Genomic DNA, 18,655 nt, shown 5'->3' on the forward strand with positions numbered 1-18,655 from the left:
GTGATTTGTGACGAACTTCGTGTGACATCGAATAATTTTCCATGACTTTTAGTGATTTTCAAAGATTCCTCACTCGTTAAAAATTTGATTGAATTGAATATGGACAACCCTTTTGCGATGACTGGTACCATTGTTGTCTTAGCAATTTTCAACCGTACATTTTTCAATAAATTATAATTACTGAAAATTTATATTATTTTACATTCTTGTGTATATTTTGTCGAATCGTACATGAAAGACATGTTACACTCAACGGAAGAGTCTCGATTCTCCAGAAATAGACAACCGGAGATCCAGAATAGAATCCTGCACCTCTCTGGTCGTCGAGTTGCCTGCAATACGATGCACTCGCTCTCAATTCGCCACTAACAATAAGTGAACCTTCACAAACTCGTCCTCACATTCCTCAAAATCATGGTATCATCGACACCCTCTACATTTTTTACTTCCCGTTGACGTACACGAACATATAATATTTTACGCCTGACAATTCGTCTCAGCGTCGTGCTATTATTTATTATACGGGAAAAAATTCCTTTCATACAAGTAAATATATTTCAACTCATCCGTAATTTGTTATTATCGATTAATAGTTTGTGTGATTCAAACGCGACGTACTAGAATCTAAAAAAATTTACTCATCTTTTGATTCAATTTTTGTTATTCTTAAAAATAAGTAAACATTCGCTACGGAATGTTAAAAGTAATTAAGATACTTTGAATCCGGAAAACGAACGCTTTGATTCGAATAAAATTTACCAGATTTAAAGTTTTTTATTTGAATCGAGTAAATATTTTGGAGATTCAAAACGGTTTAATTATTTGAACAGTCTTTTGGCAACATTTACCTACTTGTGAGAGAAACATATTGATTTGGTATCAAACAAATTAATGATCGGATGAAAAAAAATACAACAGGGAAGACAAATAAACACATCTACAACTTCTAAAAAAAAAAAGGAATTTTTTTCCAGTGTGTTATTATTATTATACCGGCGAATTGCTCCACCATTTGTCGCCCACTCCTCCGTTACATTTCGCACGTGTCAAAAAGTTCCTTTAGCAGGACTCCCGCCTTTCTAATCGGACGCAATTTGAGGCAGTAGGTAGCATATATCAAATATCTCTCTGTATATTGTATATATTGAATGTGATATAAGTTTCCATGTCACTCTTTTATACTTTAATACACGAGATGCAGTGTGCCCTGTATAATATAAATGTAGTCTTGAAAATCCGGGCGTAGGTTTAACGTCGTTGGTGTATTTCAAGACAGAACTATAATATCCGAATATCTCAACAGCGAAAGTTGAGGTCTGTGGGTATAAATATTCGAAACACACAAGAGACGGTTGTATAAGGGCCGAGATAAACGTTTCAGCTTTCTTGTAAACTTCATGTGAAATTTGACAATAATTTCTACCGCTTTACCGAAGAAACCGCACCCGCAGACCGCGATACGTAGGTAGAATAATCTCAGCAGTGTTTTCACAGCGGGTTTTCTTTTTTCTACATTTTTCTACATCTCTTTATTTAGCCTACTGTGCGATAATTGTGTCAAGTTTTCACTCTGCTACAACTTGCAAGGAGGAAAAGAAAACGTATTCATATATACTACACAAGTTTTTCCCTCAAACTTTTACACAAATTCAATAGCAACTTGTTGGCAATTTAAAGAAAATTAATTATTGATGTCAATGTCTTGGACGGTGAAAAAATTTTGCAAATCAATTTATAACGTGGTATAAGGTCGTTTAGATTTTCGAAATGCGCTGCACTATAAAATATTTACCGACGGATGTATTCATTATTATTACTTGTTAAAAGTAATTCGCTTGTAAGTATTGCAAGTACAACATAATTTACTTCCGATTTAATTGTAATTTGAAGATTGCACGTTTTCACGTACCCAAAATTTTCCCTAACTATTTTTATAAGTAGAATTACAAAATCTGGACGTTTTAAGTTTTTTCTTATTTTCAAGGTTGGGCGTGATAAGATAGATATTAATAATAAAACGAAGAGAAGTTTATAAACACAAAGAGGTACCATGAAAATAAAGAAAAGTTTTACTGTATGAGAATTGCTTATTTTCTTGATATAGTTTATACATAAATCGGTTCTACAAGTTCGTTTCTATTTTACGGATTCGTTTCTACAGAATAATGATGGTCCTATAGGACACAGCTTACAAAGGTCACAACAAAGGTTAAAAATCTTTGTAGACCGTATCCTACAAGCAGTCATCATTGCATAAAAACGAGCCAGCAGAGGCAAGCACATAACCTGCTCGTGTTGAACCGCCCACGCCACATGTAAAATTGAACTTCTAGAACTTTTCATTTGTGCGTTGAATTCATGCAAAATCGTTTTTCTCCCATATGAAAAAGTATGTAGAACCACCACGTATACAATATTTCTTTTTGTACAACCGATTCGTGTAGAATTGGTCGTCGTTAATCAAGAAATTGATGTATCGACGGTCATGGATGTATTTTTACATATAATCCGCGAAAAAGTTTCGGTTTGATTGACAATTCTTGCGTGGTACGTAGATGGATGGATAACGGATATAGTTACGTACCTATTGTTATCATGCTATTAGTTATTTCAGCTGATCGTGAGACAACTTTGATTTTATACCGCTAAAGAAGTGCCGAGGAAGTGATCGAGGTTCATCTGCTGACGATAAAACGCGCGACGATTGTTCGATCGAAAAATGCCGGACGCAGCGCCTTAAATTTTGTCATAGAAACCGCCTGTAGCACCGTCTCTTTGTAACAGTTTCATATACATATTACATACATACATATGCATAGAAAAATTGTTGCCCCAGCAATCACACATATGTATAGGTATACAACACGCGTGCAAGACTCTTATAAAATATTACCTACTTCTCTCCCGAATTATCACGAACGTTTCAACGTTTCTTTTTATTCTCATTACTTATATCCCATTCATAATTATACATTGACGAAAAAGTAGCTTGTATCGATTTGTCGGTAAATAAATAAGGTTGAGTAGACACGCGATGAGTAAGTGAGTGACGGTAAGAGCAAACTTCAGGTATGTTATGCGTATAATGATATACAGGTATTAATAAAGTGAAGTATATAGTCTGGCTTGCAAGTTGACGAGACACAGAAGGTAGATAATTATGTAATTATATTCGGTGACGTTAGTTGCTAACGAGCAATACTTACGACGAGTCATGAAAGAACATGTGCAGAATTGATCAAGTTACGCTGTGTATCCGCGTTGAGTGTGCGTGAATACAACTATTATACGTATAGTGCGATGTTGCAACGTATAGATATACAGTTGCCTAACCTGGATCATTCACGTTAAAAACCTCGGCAACGAAACCCAGCGAAACGATCGTACTGCCGAAAAAAAAAAGAATTTATGCAATATCACACCCATGTGACGTTAAAGAAAGTGATACGAAAAGTATACGTATACGTGCGAATAAAAGTTGAAAATTATGTCAAGTCTGCGTACGTTTGACAATTCTATTTGCGAGAAATTATTACTCGTTGTCAGATAAACGTATTCTACGTGAAAAACAAAGCTGCGGAAAATTTCGAAACGCGGCTGAATTTGAGGGAAAAAAAAATGTGTTTTCAAGATATATTTGATAGGGGAATAAAAACAGAGATCGCATCAACGGTGCCGGCTGTTGAAACTCGTATTTACATTTTGGTTAAACGATAATTTTCGGCACTTGGTAGCTAGTAGGCAGTGTACTTTATGGCAAATGAAATAATGCCACGGTTAACTGAAATATGATACCGTAGTGTTTTTTTGTTCTTTTGTTCTTTTCGAAGAGTAACTCGAAAAGTACGAGTGAACTAAAAAATGTACAAACAATTAAGCTGCGTGAGAAAATGTTTCAATTAAAAAAATAAGCCGCCCAACTTCGCGGGGCTAATTTGGAGTTTACGGAGTCTGAATCAGAAGTTAGGAAAAGTGGGGAAAAAAAAAAGAAAATGGTTCGAAAATCTCCAGTAACATTATTTGCGCTGATGATATTGAAGACGAATGAAACAGCATTTTTTGTGACATATATTCCGCACGACATGAATCTGAGAAAATTTAATTAACATAAATTAAGATTTGAAGAATTTGAGCAATTTGCTCGCTGGCTACGTACCCTCAAATTATTGACTCGTTTTCGAGTATTCGTGTTCTCTATCATTAGCCGCAAATAAAATTGCTGGATATTCTGAAAACAATTTTTTCTTTCTTCCCATTCATCCTTTATGCACAACTTTCAAGTACTCTATGGCTTACTGGAAAGGGGCGACGCGTGGGTGAATTTTAGCGGGTACCTCGAAGGTTTCAAGGTGATCCTTTCCGAACGTCTCCGAACGGGAACATGACTTTTTACTTGTACGGTAGTAGTAAACGTTCCGTGGAACATTGAATCGTTCGTTATTCAAAGTTTTTCGCTGAAAAAAGTCGCTACGTTTCTACATCGAGTTTGGAGGTAGAAAAACGTCGCTTTAGGTATCTTTCGACGGCATGTACAATTCGAGAACAGAATATTTGAGATATTTCAAACGAGGCTCAAAATATAGTTCAAATCTTAGGTCCTGTAATTTAAAGCGTGAATCGCATATCGCATAGGCAAATATTTTTCACTATTTCATCCTACGGGGTTATATCTCACAGTGTATAACTAGCTGACGTATATTCCGCACACTTGTTTGCATGTACGCTTAGGACCGGCAAAGTTTAATTAAACGTTAAATGACGGGATACGGTTCAACAGCTAACGTTTGTATGCTCAACCTAACCCTACACATATGACGTCAGACGTTCGCTCCTCGACTTTTATTAAACACCGAGAAAGAACATTTGCCTGAAATGGACGACGGTACATCAAGGCATTAAAATTATCACACTTATCTTCCCATAATAAGCTCAACAAGCAATTCAATTTCAACCGAAACAAATTAATGCACAGTTTGATCCGAGCAATGTTTCCGATATTTGTGACTTCTTTCAACTTCACAAATTTTTACTTGATGTTGAGAACTCTTATTAGGTCTGTGTAAACTTTCAAAGTTTCTTTGGAATTTTGCAAAACTTATCGTGAAGGGCGAAATCAAAATACTAAATAGTGTACGTTTTTTTATTACCAAATTTTGATAGAATCTGAAGGATTAAATTTATTTCTCATACACACGCAAGTTGGTAAAGCCTGAGATTGTTTTACGTTTTGGGTTCGAGTCTGAGATCGAATACATTAAATATTGCACTTTTGTTTCTTAATTTAGTAATCTATTTCCGATCGTCATTTGGATAGATTAATAGACTGCGTGCTGTCGAAAGTCTGGCAACAATTGCAAAACTTATACGTCATTTTCCGCGCCTCGAATTTGCAATGCAGAACGTCAGATTCGTCACCACTCTCAATAACAAAACAAGATTTCCCGTAACTCGTATATTTTTACTTTGTGACTAACAGTGTCGGATTTGAGGGCGGGCAGAGTGACCCAAACAAAATAAATTTTTACACCAAATTGAAATTTTTCAAATTGCACTAAATTGTTTTAGCGCAGGTAAGTACGATTGTTTACCCGTCTAATTGTAAGTTATCCACTCCAGCAGCTGACCATTATGCAACGATATTAAAGAAGAAAGGTCTCACGATTTTGGAGTCAATTTAGGTAGCAAACATGATTGCCCGCAACTTTTCATTATTTGTTTGTTAAAAATTATTTACCGCTGTATAAATAACAAGAAGTCAGATCAAGCTAAAGTGCAAAGTTTTAATCTTGCATTTAAGTGACAGAGTGCACACCCTGAAAATTATAAATGATCTACAGCCGTTTTCGAGATAATTCAGTTAATCTAACGGACAGTTCGTTAGTTCGATTCCAGCCAAGCGAATCGATATTTCGATACGACTCCGTACTTTAATTTCAAGTTAATATACTTAAAAACTTTACGCTCAAGGAAAATCCTTTTTTTCGTCACTAAAGTGGTGAAAAGTAAACACTCACATTAACAATCAAACGCACTTGTTGTTTCGATGCGTATATTCACTAAAACTATGATCCTTTGCTAATGCGTCAATAGAATTAAGAGCCATTTACGTCATCGACATTTGGAGACCCAAAGTTCCAAAACGAAGACCAATAGAGAAGTAACATCGGCATGTGAAGATCGGCAGTAGCGGCAATCCTGCACTCGAAATGAGTTTTAAGAATTATACACCGGCGTCGACGGACAACTAAAACGTTGACTCATAATTGGGTGTGTTCGTAACAATAAACGACGATGATGTCAGTCTGGATTCTACCTGACACAAACACCGGTTCGCACATCCAGGGCAGGCTGAATAGCCATCGGTCATCGCTGGGCCCGATTTTTTTCATTTTTAGAAGTCGCGGATACTCATCGAACGAATCCCGAGCTACGTATTGCTATTCCCACAATAATTGTCAAGATGTGGGATATTTTCAGCAGCAATCATGTTCTCAAATTCAATTTTCAAAGTTCTTCTTATAGTTTATTTCTATTTATTATTATTATTATTCTTAGTTTTACTCTACACTTGAATGATGGAGTTAAGATGTTAGCGAGGAAGGTGCTACGGTTCACCAGACTGTGGAGGAAGATCAAGTTTAGAGACCGATCTATGTTGATACGGCAAACTGTAGCAAGTTTCCATTCGATCGCAAAACCTGAGGATAACAATCATCGAGGACTCGTTCCAATCCAAATCAACAATCGTAAAGAACTCCTTTTCCTTACCTACCATTTTTTGAAGCGAACACAAGGTGGCAGGAAAAACGTCAAGTGAATATGCAAAACTAATGCAAGAGAATTCAAATGATTTCTGCCAACTTGGCATAAATATTATTTTCAATTTCTTGATCGAGTACGTTACGCGATTTTTCGATCGATGGCTAATGAACCTACAGAACAAGTTAGCGAACGTATTGATTGAGATGAGATTTCGATCATTCTGTCTCTTGTGCAGGGGAAAGAGACCACCTAAGTATGCTTATGCATACAGGAAATCCATTAGCCTCTCCTGCAAGTCAAGTGCAGATATTACAAGAAGAAAACTCCACCTGCCTGAGAGTCTGTTGAACGCGGAGCTTTTGAACACAGAAAATGTATGATGAATCGATTGGGTCAGCATTTCTTTTTTGAGCCTCATTTAATATACTTTTTGATGCTGAGAACTTCGCTGTTTTTTCGTAACCGAGATCTAGTATTCAAAGATCCGGAATACCGGATAGTTTTTATCGATATTTACATTCGATATTGTAAATCATGGACTTAATTTGAGACAATGTCACTTTTCCATCTTGGACTATGCATGTAGGTTCGATCACCGTACGAGTAAAAATTTATAACGCACAATCGGTATCACATTAAACTTCATCAACGTGATTCGACATCTCGTACCGCAATATCGTATTCAAAATCGTCCTACATCGACGGCAACGCGCGTCTGTCGACCGTCTCTAACACTAAATATTGACTTTGTTCAAACGTTTCAAGGCCTTGCCTGCGCACGCCTAATGGGGGCACTACATAAATACACATTAATCAAACTATAATACAGGAATGAATGTACAATAGTGTTTTCGCTGTTATTTGATTGAAAAATCGTTTTTACAGATATGCGTAAGTCGCAGGGATTTTGAAACGAATCGAATTCGGAAATCGATTTCACACATGGCTGGAAGTTGATTTACCTAAAGTGCCGATCCATTGAGCGTACAGAAAAATTCCACCATGCCTTGTACCGAAACCGCAAGTTGTTCGTACTTCCAAGATCCGATAATAAATCCTTCCAGGATGTACGAAGTTTGGTAAGCGGTCCGGAAACACGACGTGACGACCTCAAGGCGAAATATTGCACTGACCCATATGCGTTTATTCTTAGATCAGTGAAAATTTTAAATCAAACACGCTTGATCGATCGACACTTTAGGATATAACACAAAATGTAAGGTGCGTTAAGATAGCGCGGATAAGAATTACTATCACAAACTTTGTTTACCTCCTCAAACATTCATTTGATTTTTACGCCTTTTCTGATTTACGAATCTACACGCAGCGCCCTAAAAATTTTTTTTAGGATTTACGACTTTGTGATTTAACAATAAAGAAACAGGCTTCAGCTTATCAGGTGTGTTCCAGATATAATTCTTCGCTGTATTTAATACACACAGACTGCGATAATTTTCTGCGATAAAATTCGATAAATTTTTGGATATTCTACGATGCCATTAGTACAATACGAATCCGAAACTCAAGTACTCGGGCTAAAACACATCGGAAATAATGTAAAAAGTTTAAAATGTGATGTTTATTGGTGTAAAGCCGTAATGGCCAGCGCATCATCGCCATCCTGCAGAGAAAATTGAAACCGTTGAGAGTAGATTAATAGATGCGGGCTAATGGTCGTAGGCACCAGTGGAATCGATATGCCGTTAGGTATAAGTAACTAAGATTATTTTTTCCATCCGAGCAGCGTTGGGGATACTTTTAGTATCACTGCTACATATAACGCGTTGCCCTTTACGTAGGGTAATGGCATCAGGTTGCTTTATTGTAAGAACAATACGCCAAGTTACCGTTCGATAACATATACTACTACATCTTGCAGTTGAGAAACGAGAAAGACCTCGAGATAAATAAACAATTCTTCGGTGTACGCGATTTACATCGAACATATCGTATCTGAATGACCAAGAGCCAGTAACCTCGAGCCGATTGTGAACTGGTTAAGAGAGGCGACAAGTTACGAGTTACGACTATAGCTTACGGGACGCTTAAAATAAGAACTACGGCGCAGAGCGGAACTTCAGGTAAAAGTTCGCAAAATAACAAGAATAAATTAATAAATAAATAAATCAACCGATAATTTATTTCTCTCCGACTTTTTCTATGGCTCATGACGTAAAGCGCACGGTCAGGGTTACTAAACTGGATCGGATATATTTATAGCAATACTATTCTTAGTTCTAATATTCAAACATAATAATTCTCCAAATCAGCGAAAGCGCATAATTTATGTTTTAATTGACGATTTTTTGATCGAGACGCGTAGATTGAGTTCAAAGTTTGAAAGATACCGCACAAAAAATCACGTACATCTTGAATATAATTTCCAAACGTTCGAAATATTTATAACCTAAAATAAAGATCAAGGTATAAAAATATGTACATGAACAATGATCATCGTTGGTTTGTATTTTAATACGGCGATTAACAAAGTAAGGTTATTGACCTTTTCGAATTGTTTATTGGATTTGATAATTATACTTTAAATTAAATTGGTAGGTCATTCCCTTTTTTTATCTTTACTCTCTTCGTAATTTAGCTGATTACAATAATTGTTGAAAAATGAATTTGCAACTGTCTGTTGTTGGAATAAGTACACAATAAAATTGTGCCAGTGAGAAATCTTTTCGATACACACTGCGCACGAGTTGCAAAGAAATTGAAAGTAATTTTTTTTGTCGAAGTATGCCGTGGGGCAGGTCATGATTCTTCCGCACTTCAATATCTAGTTGACTTTGAATAGCTGCTATTGATACGGAAAGGATCAATGGACCGACAACTTCTGAAGATCGGTGCGGCAGATTTTAGTGCTCGAAACGTCGAGATGTAGAATACGCGAAGCAATGAACCTAATCCCATCAGTCCGAAAAAGGGGCGAAAAGCGAGGAAGTGGGGTAGAAATCCCCCCCCCCCCCCCCCCCGCGTCACCTGTCGGCTCTCAGACAGTATTAACAATACGGTTTTGTTGCCTTTGATATTTGAGTGAGCTTGGTAAGATTTGATGTCAACGACCCTTGCGGTTTTTCGAAATTGGTTCCAGGTCTTTTTTTATCGACATTTTCATATATGACTCAAAACAGCAATATTTTGATGAAAAATTCGATTTTTGTGTGTTGACGAAGAAAAATTCGGAAAATTGATGGAAACACCGAAGTATTTGCTGCTACAGTTTCCACTCGATTTAGGGTACGCTAGTGTAACTAAATCACAAACTTTCTATATCTTATCATCAATTTTTCGAACTTTTGTCAGTCAACCCACAGACGCAACCATAATCGCTATCATTTCGCAAAGTTTGACGATAGTTTATGACCCGGAAATTTTTTTTTTTTAATAAAATGCGATTGGCATATCAGACGGAGGTCCTATATCTCCTTAAAAACAATTACAGACAATCTTTCGAATTCAAAAGATTAATATAACAATTAAACTATACATATTATACTTCACCGGTATAATCGTTGGTGATTTGCTAACCTACCCGAAAAATAGCAAGAATTTAAATAAATTGGTAGTTAGCAGAGAAAAAAACAAAATAGGTAGCAGAAAATTCAGAACTCCAGATCAGGAACATTGGTTCTCATGTCCTGGCTGAAATTCAGTTCGCACAATCGTTATTAAACGCAGTCACACAAAGCGTAAACATTGAAAATCTTGTTGAGTGTTCTTTCAGCAACTCCAGAGTGGTTTGTGAGTATCCGTGACGTTGTCGACCCTAAAAGGAGTCGGGGGTGGCAGAGGATAGAAAAAGTGATATATCGAGGAAAATTAGGACTCGTTATCTTCGTTAAAAAAAAAAAGAAATTACCAAACAACGAAACCTTCTGGGATAGTTGAAATGGTTATTACGAAGCATCCTGTGGAGGTTAAACAACAAAGGCGTGACTTCGCTACCGAGGATCACTGCGGTTAGTGAATTTCCGCGTCTACTACAGCATGCTTGTACGTATGGGTCTACCTTGAGGTTGTGAGCAATTTGCCGTATATAGTAGAGGTCCAGATCTTGAAGGATTTCGATCTTTCCCGGACTTCCGGGAACCGGCGTCTTCGCAGTATTATCGCCACTGCTGTGACGATTCTTGGCCAAGGTTTGCCCCCCAGTTTTCTTTGGATCCCGCAGGCTCAGCGCGGCCAAAGGTGGAAAGCACGAGTCCATATCACTTACCGATATTCGATCAAGAATCACAAAAACACCGAATCGAAACAATCGACACGATCACAATAAACTTGATCCAAGTTCCGCACAGAAAAAAAAAAATAATTTGAAGAAAAAAAAAAAAGAAACGACGGTCAGGTATAAGTGAACTGTGCAATTTGAATTCGTTCACCACACTGATGTGATAACAAGACACTGTTCGGAACGTTCTCTTTTTTCCTTGTTCTTAAAACACAGTTAACTAGATGAAGTGACAATGCGATAAGCGCGAGGCTACATCAAAGCGATGACGTAACCTTATTTCCATTTAAACCGACAAACAAGATTCCGTCAATACATATAATCTACACACTCACATCAGCACAGGTGTACGAGGTGGGCAACGTCTCGATTTCTTCCTCTATTCGACAAATCGCAAACGTTTAGCTTTTCAACAATCACTACTATTAATATTACAGTTTATCGGACTGCTTGAAGTTCTTTTTTTTTTTTTTAATTCAATTCACACTTTACGCCAACATCAGTGACATCGGAATCGCAATTGTCCAAGTTTTGCACCGTTCGAAACGGAGATTTTTTTCTCCTAAGGGGCGATCCGAGCCGATTGCAAGTGCGAAGGGTGGCAAGAGGGGGGGTGGAGAATGAGGAGAAGGCGAGTCACTGAGTGGCAACAAAGGCAGGGGAGCCAGCGAACGCGTTCAGCCTCCACAACAAGACGTAGATTTATTTATAAACCATCCTTACTACGGGGAGGGATATTCAACATCGCGTGGTTCACCACGACTACGGGAGATTGGCTGAAAGGGGGGACGAAACGCAGGTTGGCTCGCGTTCAGGAAATCCCTAGTCGCGCCAGCCTGGCTGCCGATATTGTTGTTCTTCGATATTTAAATCCTCAGTTTCCTCCGCGACGCCCAATTAGACGCGGTAACGACTCTCGTATCCCCGCTTCTTGCCTCGGGGTTGTTAATTCGTTACAAAAATTTCCTTTTCGCAGTAGAGAAGCGAAGCAACCGATCGAACCGACGTTTCAAATGAAAAACAAAAAAAAAAAAAACAAACAAACAAACAAAATAAACTAAACGAGGAATTGTTTGTAGAAAATTTTACACGTATCGCACTCAAATTTAGCACCGAATTTTCTTTACTCTTGCATAGCCGATTAATTAGTCCTCGACGAAACCCCGAATTTGTTTTGCCTCGGCAGCATCACTGGTACACAGCACCGTTCACGCCGTTCTTGTACACTGCCAGTTCTGTGTCTCAATGACGCCTGACTGCCGTCAGGGAGTCCGACGAGAGAGCGAGAGAGCGAGAGAGAGAGAGAGATCCACGGGTGGGGAGGAAGGCAAATCAACGAGAGGAGACGAGAATGAGGGAGGGGGGGGGGGGAGGGAATGGGGAGAACAAGGGAGAGAGTGAAGGAAAAAAATAAGGAAAGAGGAAGGGGACACGCACGTGCGTCCACAAAGGGACCAGCCGGCCGGCCGATGAGCACGGCAGTGGTTGTCAACCGATTTGTATCTACCCTACAGAATATTCTCGTAGGTTTTCTCGGGTTGGGCATTCGGATATGTGTTTATTGTACACTTTGGGGACAATGAATCTGAGAGGGTTAACTTTTTACATTAGACAGTTATGTTGGGAACACAGGGAAACCTATCGAGCCATAGTCGGTTGAACGCGGAACAAACTCAATCTGAATAAACGTAACATAGCCAATGACCGGTGGTTATGCATGAATCTAATCTTAATATACCGCGGGGATAATGACTTGTTGACCTGTCAATCCAGTTAGGAGGTTAGATGGACGGTGATGGGTTATGTCGTGTTTATTGAGATAGAGTTTGTTTCGCGCTCGGCCGACTGTGGCGCTGTTGGTTTCTCAGTGTTGCCAACATAATTGTCTAGTGCAAAAAATTAGCCGTCTCAGATTCATTGTCTCCAAGTGTACAATTGTACACGGTACACGTAATAGATCGTATCAATTATTTTCATCTCGTTGATCCTTTCCGCAGTTCCAAACAAACTTTCGACGTTGTGGATTCAAACGTTCACACCTCGTTTGTTTCGCGGGGTTCGAAGACACGTTGAAGAGGAAGAACGACGGAGGAAGTTCGTAGGGGCAGGCAGAGAGGATCTCAGGTATAAACCGGCTGCCAGTCACTGCTAGATTTTCTGTTGTTGAACGGCACAATGACGAACGGATGAATCTCGAAACCTGCCGCAGAGCCGGGGATCTTCCCATAATGGTTTCCTTCGCGAAGCGAACCCAGTGCTTGTTGCATAACTATAAGACAGGGTGTAGCTGTAGGTATATGATCCGTGGAAAAGGCATTGAAGGTGTACGATGAATCGTACGATTTGTTCTTGGTGTAGTCAATGGTTCATGTTTTATGTATAGCATATATGCGCGTGACGCAGGTCGACGTGAACAACGGACGAATAGGTAGAACTTTGGTTGATATGCTTCGAAGTAGTGACAACGCGGCTGCGTGAATGACGGATAATAACGTAGTAACAGGCATTTCGAATCGAATGAGGTTACACCTTTTTGACAATTTGTATAGATTATGCTTTGCGGGTTCGTTTAGAAAAAATACAATGGCTACGCTACTTATGAGTAAACGTTTGTCTGAATTCAGCTTACGATAATGTAGTGATTACGTAAATAAATTTATCGCAGATACTAATTATACCGTAACTAACACGCAAAAGTTTTTCAAACACGCGGTTTGCTAAACAGCGAGAGTCACGACTGTGCAGAGTATCTGTACAAATAGATTTTTAGTGGGATGATAATAAAAATGTGTACGTGATGGACTGAGAATACTATATTGTATACCGGACATTTCTAGAAGTTTCATTAGAATCTGTAATCCGGAGGTCCGATACTCTCCTTGTCGGTATCAGTTCATCTTCTTGGATCATTAACAACATTACGGTTCAACTGTCAATTTCACGTCGCGTTAATCTATTTGGTGTTCTTACCTTTTCTTATTCGGTTTACTAATAAAGCTCTAATCTTATGCTTCAATATAACCTCAATCACTTACAAGTTTTAATATTTCGAGATGGAATCCGATAACACAAAGTTGGTCACACTCATAAAAAGCAATTATTTGATGTAATGAAATACATTTTCAAACCCCTTCGTTCAATATGAAGGGAAAATGTGTTCTAAGTGAAAACCGTTGTGTTTGTTTCGGCAAAATGCAAAAAACAGTTCTTTTCAATTACACTAAATGTTGTTTTTCTCAAGCATAGGTTTCATTGAATTTTTTAAAATAAGTAATTAGATCAACACGCATTATTTACATCTTTTTGATATTTAAAAAATGTATTGATTAGAATAATATCCGGGCTCTGCTATGGCCCCCATAGAATCTAAATGAAAGACTAATTTTCGTATTAGCCGATGAAATTATCTTCATCGAGACTTCGGAAGTAATGAATTCTTTTGAAGTTTCATTGCAACTGGAATAGAAATTCCGATTGGAGAAAACAATATATTCTACTGACAGGAAGCGAGACTGAATTAATAATAGAAATGACAATATCGGGGGAAGTGATTAGATATAACCATCAGACAATATCATGTACAGTTCATTATTGTACGATGTACTTGTGAACGCGTATTTTTTTTTTTTACTCATTAAAGTCCACATAATTACTATCAGACTTGCAATTATATCTGCAGTGATGTTTGAGTCAGAGGAACGTTTCAGCGCTATCGTATTTTACCAAGCATACGACAAGTTTTAAAATAACAGGACACAGACTACGGAAGCTTCACTTTTTAAATATGAACCAGAGGAAACTGGCTGATATCAGTAAATATCACGAAAAAATCAGTGGTGCACTCATAACCACAGAAAATCAATGACCATTCAAAGACATAAGAATATTTCCACTGAGTCATATTTACGATCAGTGATTAATGACGTAATAAATATTGATCAAATGATGGAATTTGGGTAATGCAGAAAACGTGGCTCACGTCCATCATAAAAACTGTGTAGAACGTAGCGAACTTGCGAAATTGGAAGATTATTTTAGGTACGTATGTTGGGCATGTCGCATAGATGCGAATAAACGCACCTACCTCACAATTAAAAATCGTCAAGACCTCGGATCGTTCGAAGGATGGAATTTGATACGTGCGTCGAGTTCGTGCACGGAGCACGTGGCGTTCGTAACAACGTCCGGTTCTTAAAATCGAACCCAAGTGCCTTCGTCCGTGCATATGATAGGTAGCTGAGGAACAATGTAAACGTATATAGTTACATATCGTGCCAAAGCGTTCAGAGTGATATAACATCGAATTTATACTTTGCTTACGCGCACGTCCAGAATCTTGTACTTGAAACCTATGTACGGGGTATACCCAAACACATTTTGCAATCACGTCGCAACAGCAAGGTTGTTACGACGATTATTACTTGGAGGAAGTCTTTAAAATTCTTTGTGACGGTCCCACTATGATTGAAAAAATTTCGAATTTCAAAAGCAAACCATCAAAATTGGACTTAATAAATATCCTTCCGGGATGATAATTCGCTTGATTTTCGCAGCAAATCTTTCAAGTGGGGGTAAAATTGAAGTATTATTTCCAAACTCAACAGCTCTATCGAAAGTTGCGAAGTGTTCGGCGCATCGGAGAGTATCAAATTCACAACATCCCTTTGCTGTGGTCTAAGCGTCCGAAAGTGGACGCTGACACCCCTTAGACGGCGTCCCTTGTAGCACATCCGCATGCAGGAAGCGTAGTGAAACAGGATGTTCGTGCCGCGGGGAACTACGAGCAACGGGATGTGACCTCACGAGATTCAACCCCCGACCAGCCAGCTTGCAACTGCTGTGGGATAGGAGCAAGAGCAGGGCGAATGTATCGTATCGACGCCATACCAGACTTCTGAAATACGTCAAGCCATGTGCGCTACTGCCAGAGGGGAGAAAACTGAACCAATGGTATCACGATGCATCCCCTCAAACAGCATCTCTGGTGCAAAACCTTTCGCCAAGTATATTAAATTCGGTCATTGGCCACAAAAATAACTTCTTTTATCAAAAATGTATGCATTCAATCGCTTTATGCAATCCTTTATCAAAAATGATTCAACTCACGTATTATTTCCAAGCACATGTCCGTTAATTTAAAATAAAAGCATGATTGAAACTTAATGTATCTTCCCAAGCGAGATATAAGCAGTGCGTAATTGTCTATGCAGCTTTCGACGCCCAACTATAAGTTTGCTGTCACTGCGTGATTGCTAGCGAAGGGTTGGCAACTGCTACGTAATGGAATTGAAAATCCAGAAAAAAAAAATAATAAAATTAGCGAGTGATACTTGGCGGGTTTTTTTTTTTTTTTTTAGAAAAACATCTTGAGGAGTACGTCAAATTATAGATTCAAATATATGTAAAAATGGACTTTCCTTTCAACGAATTTGCGCACGTTTAAGTTATACTTTGTCAAGGTGAAGTTTATATTTTCACTTGAAACGCAAGGGAACAAATATATTACATCTTTTTTTAATTTCCCACCTGCAATGTTACACACGTCAATATATTTTTTGACATGAATATGATTAATTCAGGTCGATGTATTGTTAAATTAAAAGTGACTGTAAGCCAAATAAATAGATGCGTTCGTCTGCAGGTCTGTTTCCGAAATAAACTTGCAGGACCTTAGTTGAAAAGAGGCGGAGATTTACAGCATGTGTATATTGTGTATATATAAGTAGAAGCCTAGGTGGCGAATACGGAGGAAGAGTGGTTCTGTGGTTACCGTTAAGACTTGCTTAAATGCTTACCGAAAGAATTAACGATCAGCCTGCATGCCGACTGTGTGAGGCGCATTGTCACGTACACAAACGCACGCGTCCAACGTTCATCTATAAAAAAGCAATTGCAGCGCGAGTCGTTGCGGTGAAAGATTCTAATTACGAATAGCCAGCCAACCCAGGCATCGGCTAAATAAGCTGATCGTCGGTTCCTTTTTCTACCTTTTAATTCCTTCTTTATCCTCGATACGTACTCCTCTTTTTGGCTCATCGTGGTTTTTTATATCCTATTATACAGCACTCGGTATTCACCGACCTGGATTGCGAAGTTAATTATACGTGTGTTTGTGTCTTTACGTAGCATTACAGTTCCACCAGTCGTAAGTACACAGCGAATAGCTGATCTGGACCTCGACCAGTCGCCACTTCGTTCATTTATTTTCCTCATATTCATTTATACTCGTATTGCATAATCATTTAACAAGAATGAAACAACATTCCTAGACTACGCGTGACGGAAATCAATATGAGCAAATTCGAATAGCACAAGCTGAGATATCGACATTTTGAGAAAAGGTTTTAACACTTTATAAAACGTAAACTTTGGCAATTCTGATTCGATTTTAATATTTTTGAGCTTACTTTACTCTGATCAGATTTCCACGAATTGTCTGGACAACAAACCGAGACTGTTAGAAAATTCACGGTGTCAATAAACGTCCACATCGATTAGTGTAAAATTAAACATCATCGGTGTAAATCATTCGATTGTTGACACCAAGTGGTCTTTGGATCAACCCTAAAACAGTGTGAACTTTTATGGGATATTTTCAGTGTTACATTCAACACCGCATTTCTAACACTGGAAATTTTGGAAAACTGCAGCACCGTCGACACATCATCGCGCATGAGAAGAATCCCCCCGCATCGAACGTGGTCTGAAAAGGGCCCGTGATAATTGGTTGTTCCGCCCTTGCCTACCCCAACATCACTCGTGTTACCCGAGGACAGCGTGTGAGCAATTAAAAAATCTCCATCGAGTTACGCAGCGCAATGAATCAGAATGATTCGCTGCACACTCTGACTCTCATTCACAAGAGTACGAGGAGTATAACATGGGATAGTCTCTGTAGACACGCAGATATTGGTGTACGGTTGACGATTGCAGGACGACTAATTCATTATCTACGTCGAATGTCTTATCAGCGATAGAGTAAAGATTAGTCAAGTATTCGATGTCGTGGAGCTTCTTCTTCGTTTAAAGAGATCCCGATATTCAATTCCAAGCCGAGTTGAGGGACTCGAAGTGCCGAGGAAGTGAGCATATTTTAATTTTTTCAGGGTAGCGAAATCGCTGTAAAACTTTGGGAAATGATACCGTTGGAATTCGTAATTGTGTGTTGGCCCAAAAGGGTTTTAAAAAATGTAGAAAAACAGATTCTCACTCCAAACTTTGAGGCCATGTTCCCGTATTCACACATAAATGTTTGTCGAATATTCGCGAGCCACCCTACAAACGCAATAGCAAAAGCTATCATTACCCAAAATTTTAAACAACTTCAATCAGCGTACAGAGAAGTGATTTTTCGGTGCAGTGAATTCATGAAAATAAGTTCCACGGTGAGGAAAAATAAGTGGATTGTAGAACCTGCACGAACATTGTTGAAAATGTCAAGGGTGTGGACGAGTGTGTAATAATTTGTTACAGATTGTGAATGCCTTTCTGCCTGTTGTCTATCGGTATAGGTTTTATTGTCGGGTCGCGATGACATCATCGGGATTTCGAATGAAACGAAACTAATCAAACGACGTTTTATGCATGCGATTCGCGTCATATCCGCCGATTGCGGCGTGTGCTGAGTATCGGGACACGAACGGTGATTGTGAAATGTTA

At 38.6% G+C, this 18,655-nt stretch overlaps 1 protein-coding gene across 3 annotated transcripts in view; it reads right to left on the bottom strand.

Moving 5' to 3' along the window:
* LOC124304141 (rhotekin-like) overlaps nucleotides 1-18,655 on the bottom strand; it is a 74,554-nt gene that overhangs the window by 20,042 nt on the left and 35,857 nt on the right. Inside the window, exon 1 of one of the 3 annotated variants that reach the window (XM_046762216.1) lies at nucleotides 10,778-12,008. The exons of the other annotated variants lie outside the window; for them this stretch is intronic. Within the exon in view, the coding sequence (XP_046618172.1) occupies nucleotides 10,778-10,975 (198 nt within the window). The 5' untranslated portion in view covers nucleotides 10,976-12,008. Of the gene's footprint in view, nucleotides 1-10,777; nucleotides 12,009-18,655 lie in introns of those variants that run through there. 3 annotated transcript variants of the gene reach the window in all.

The sequence above is a fragment of the Neodiprion virginianus genome, chromosome 4, assembly GCF_021901495.1.
Source record: "Neodiprion virginianus isolate iyNeoVirg1 chromosome 4, iyNeoVirg1.1, whole genome shotgun sequence".
In the NCBI taxonomy this organism is placed as follows: Eukaryota; Metazoa; Arthropoda; class Insecta; order Hymenoptera; family Diprionidae; genus Neodiprion; species Neodiprion virginianus.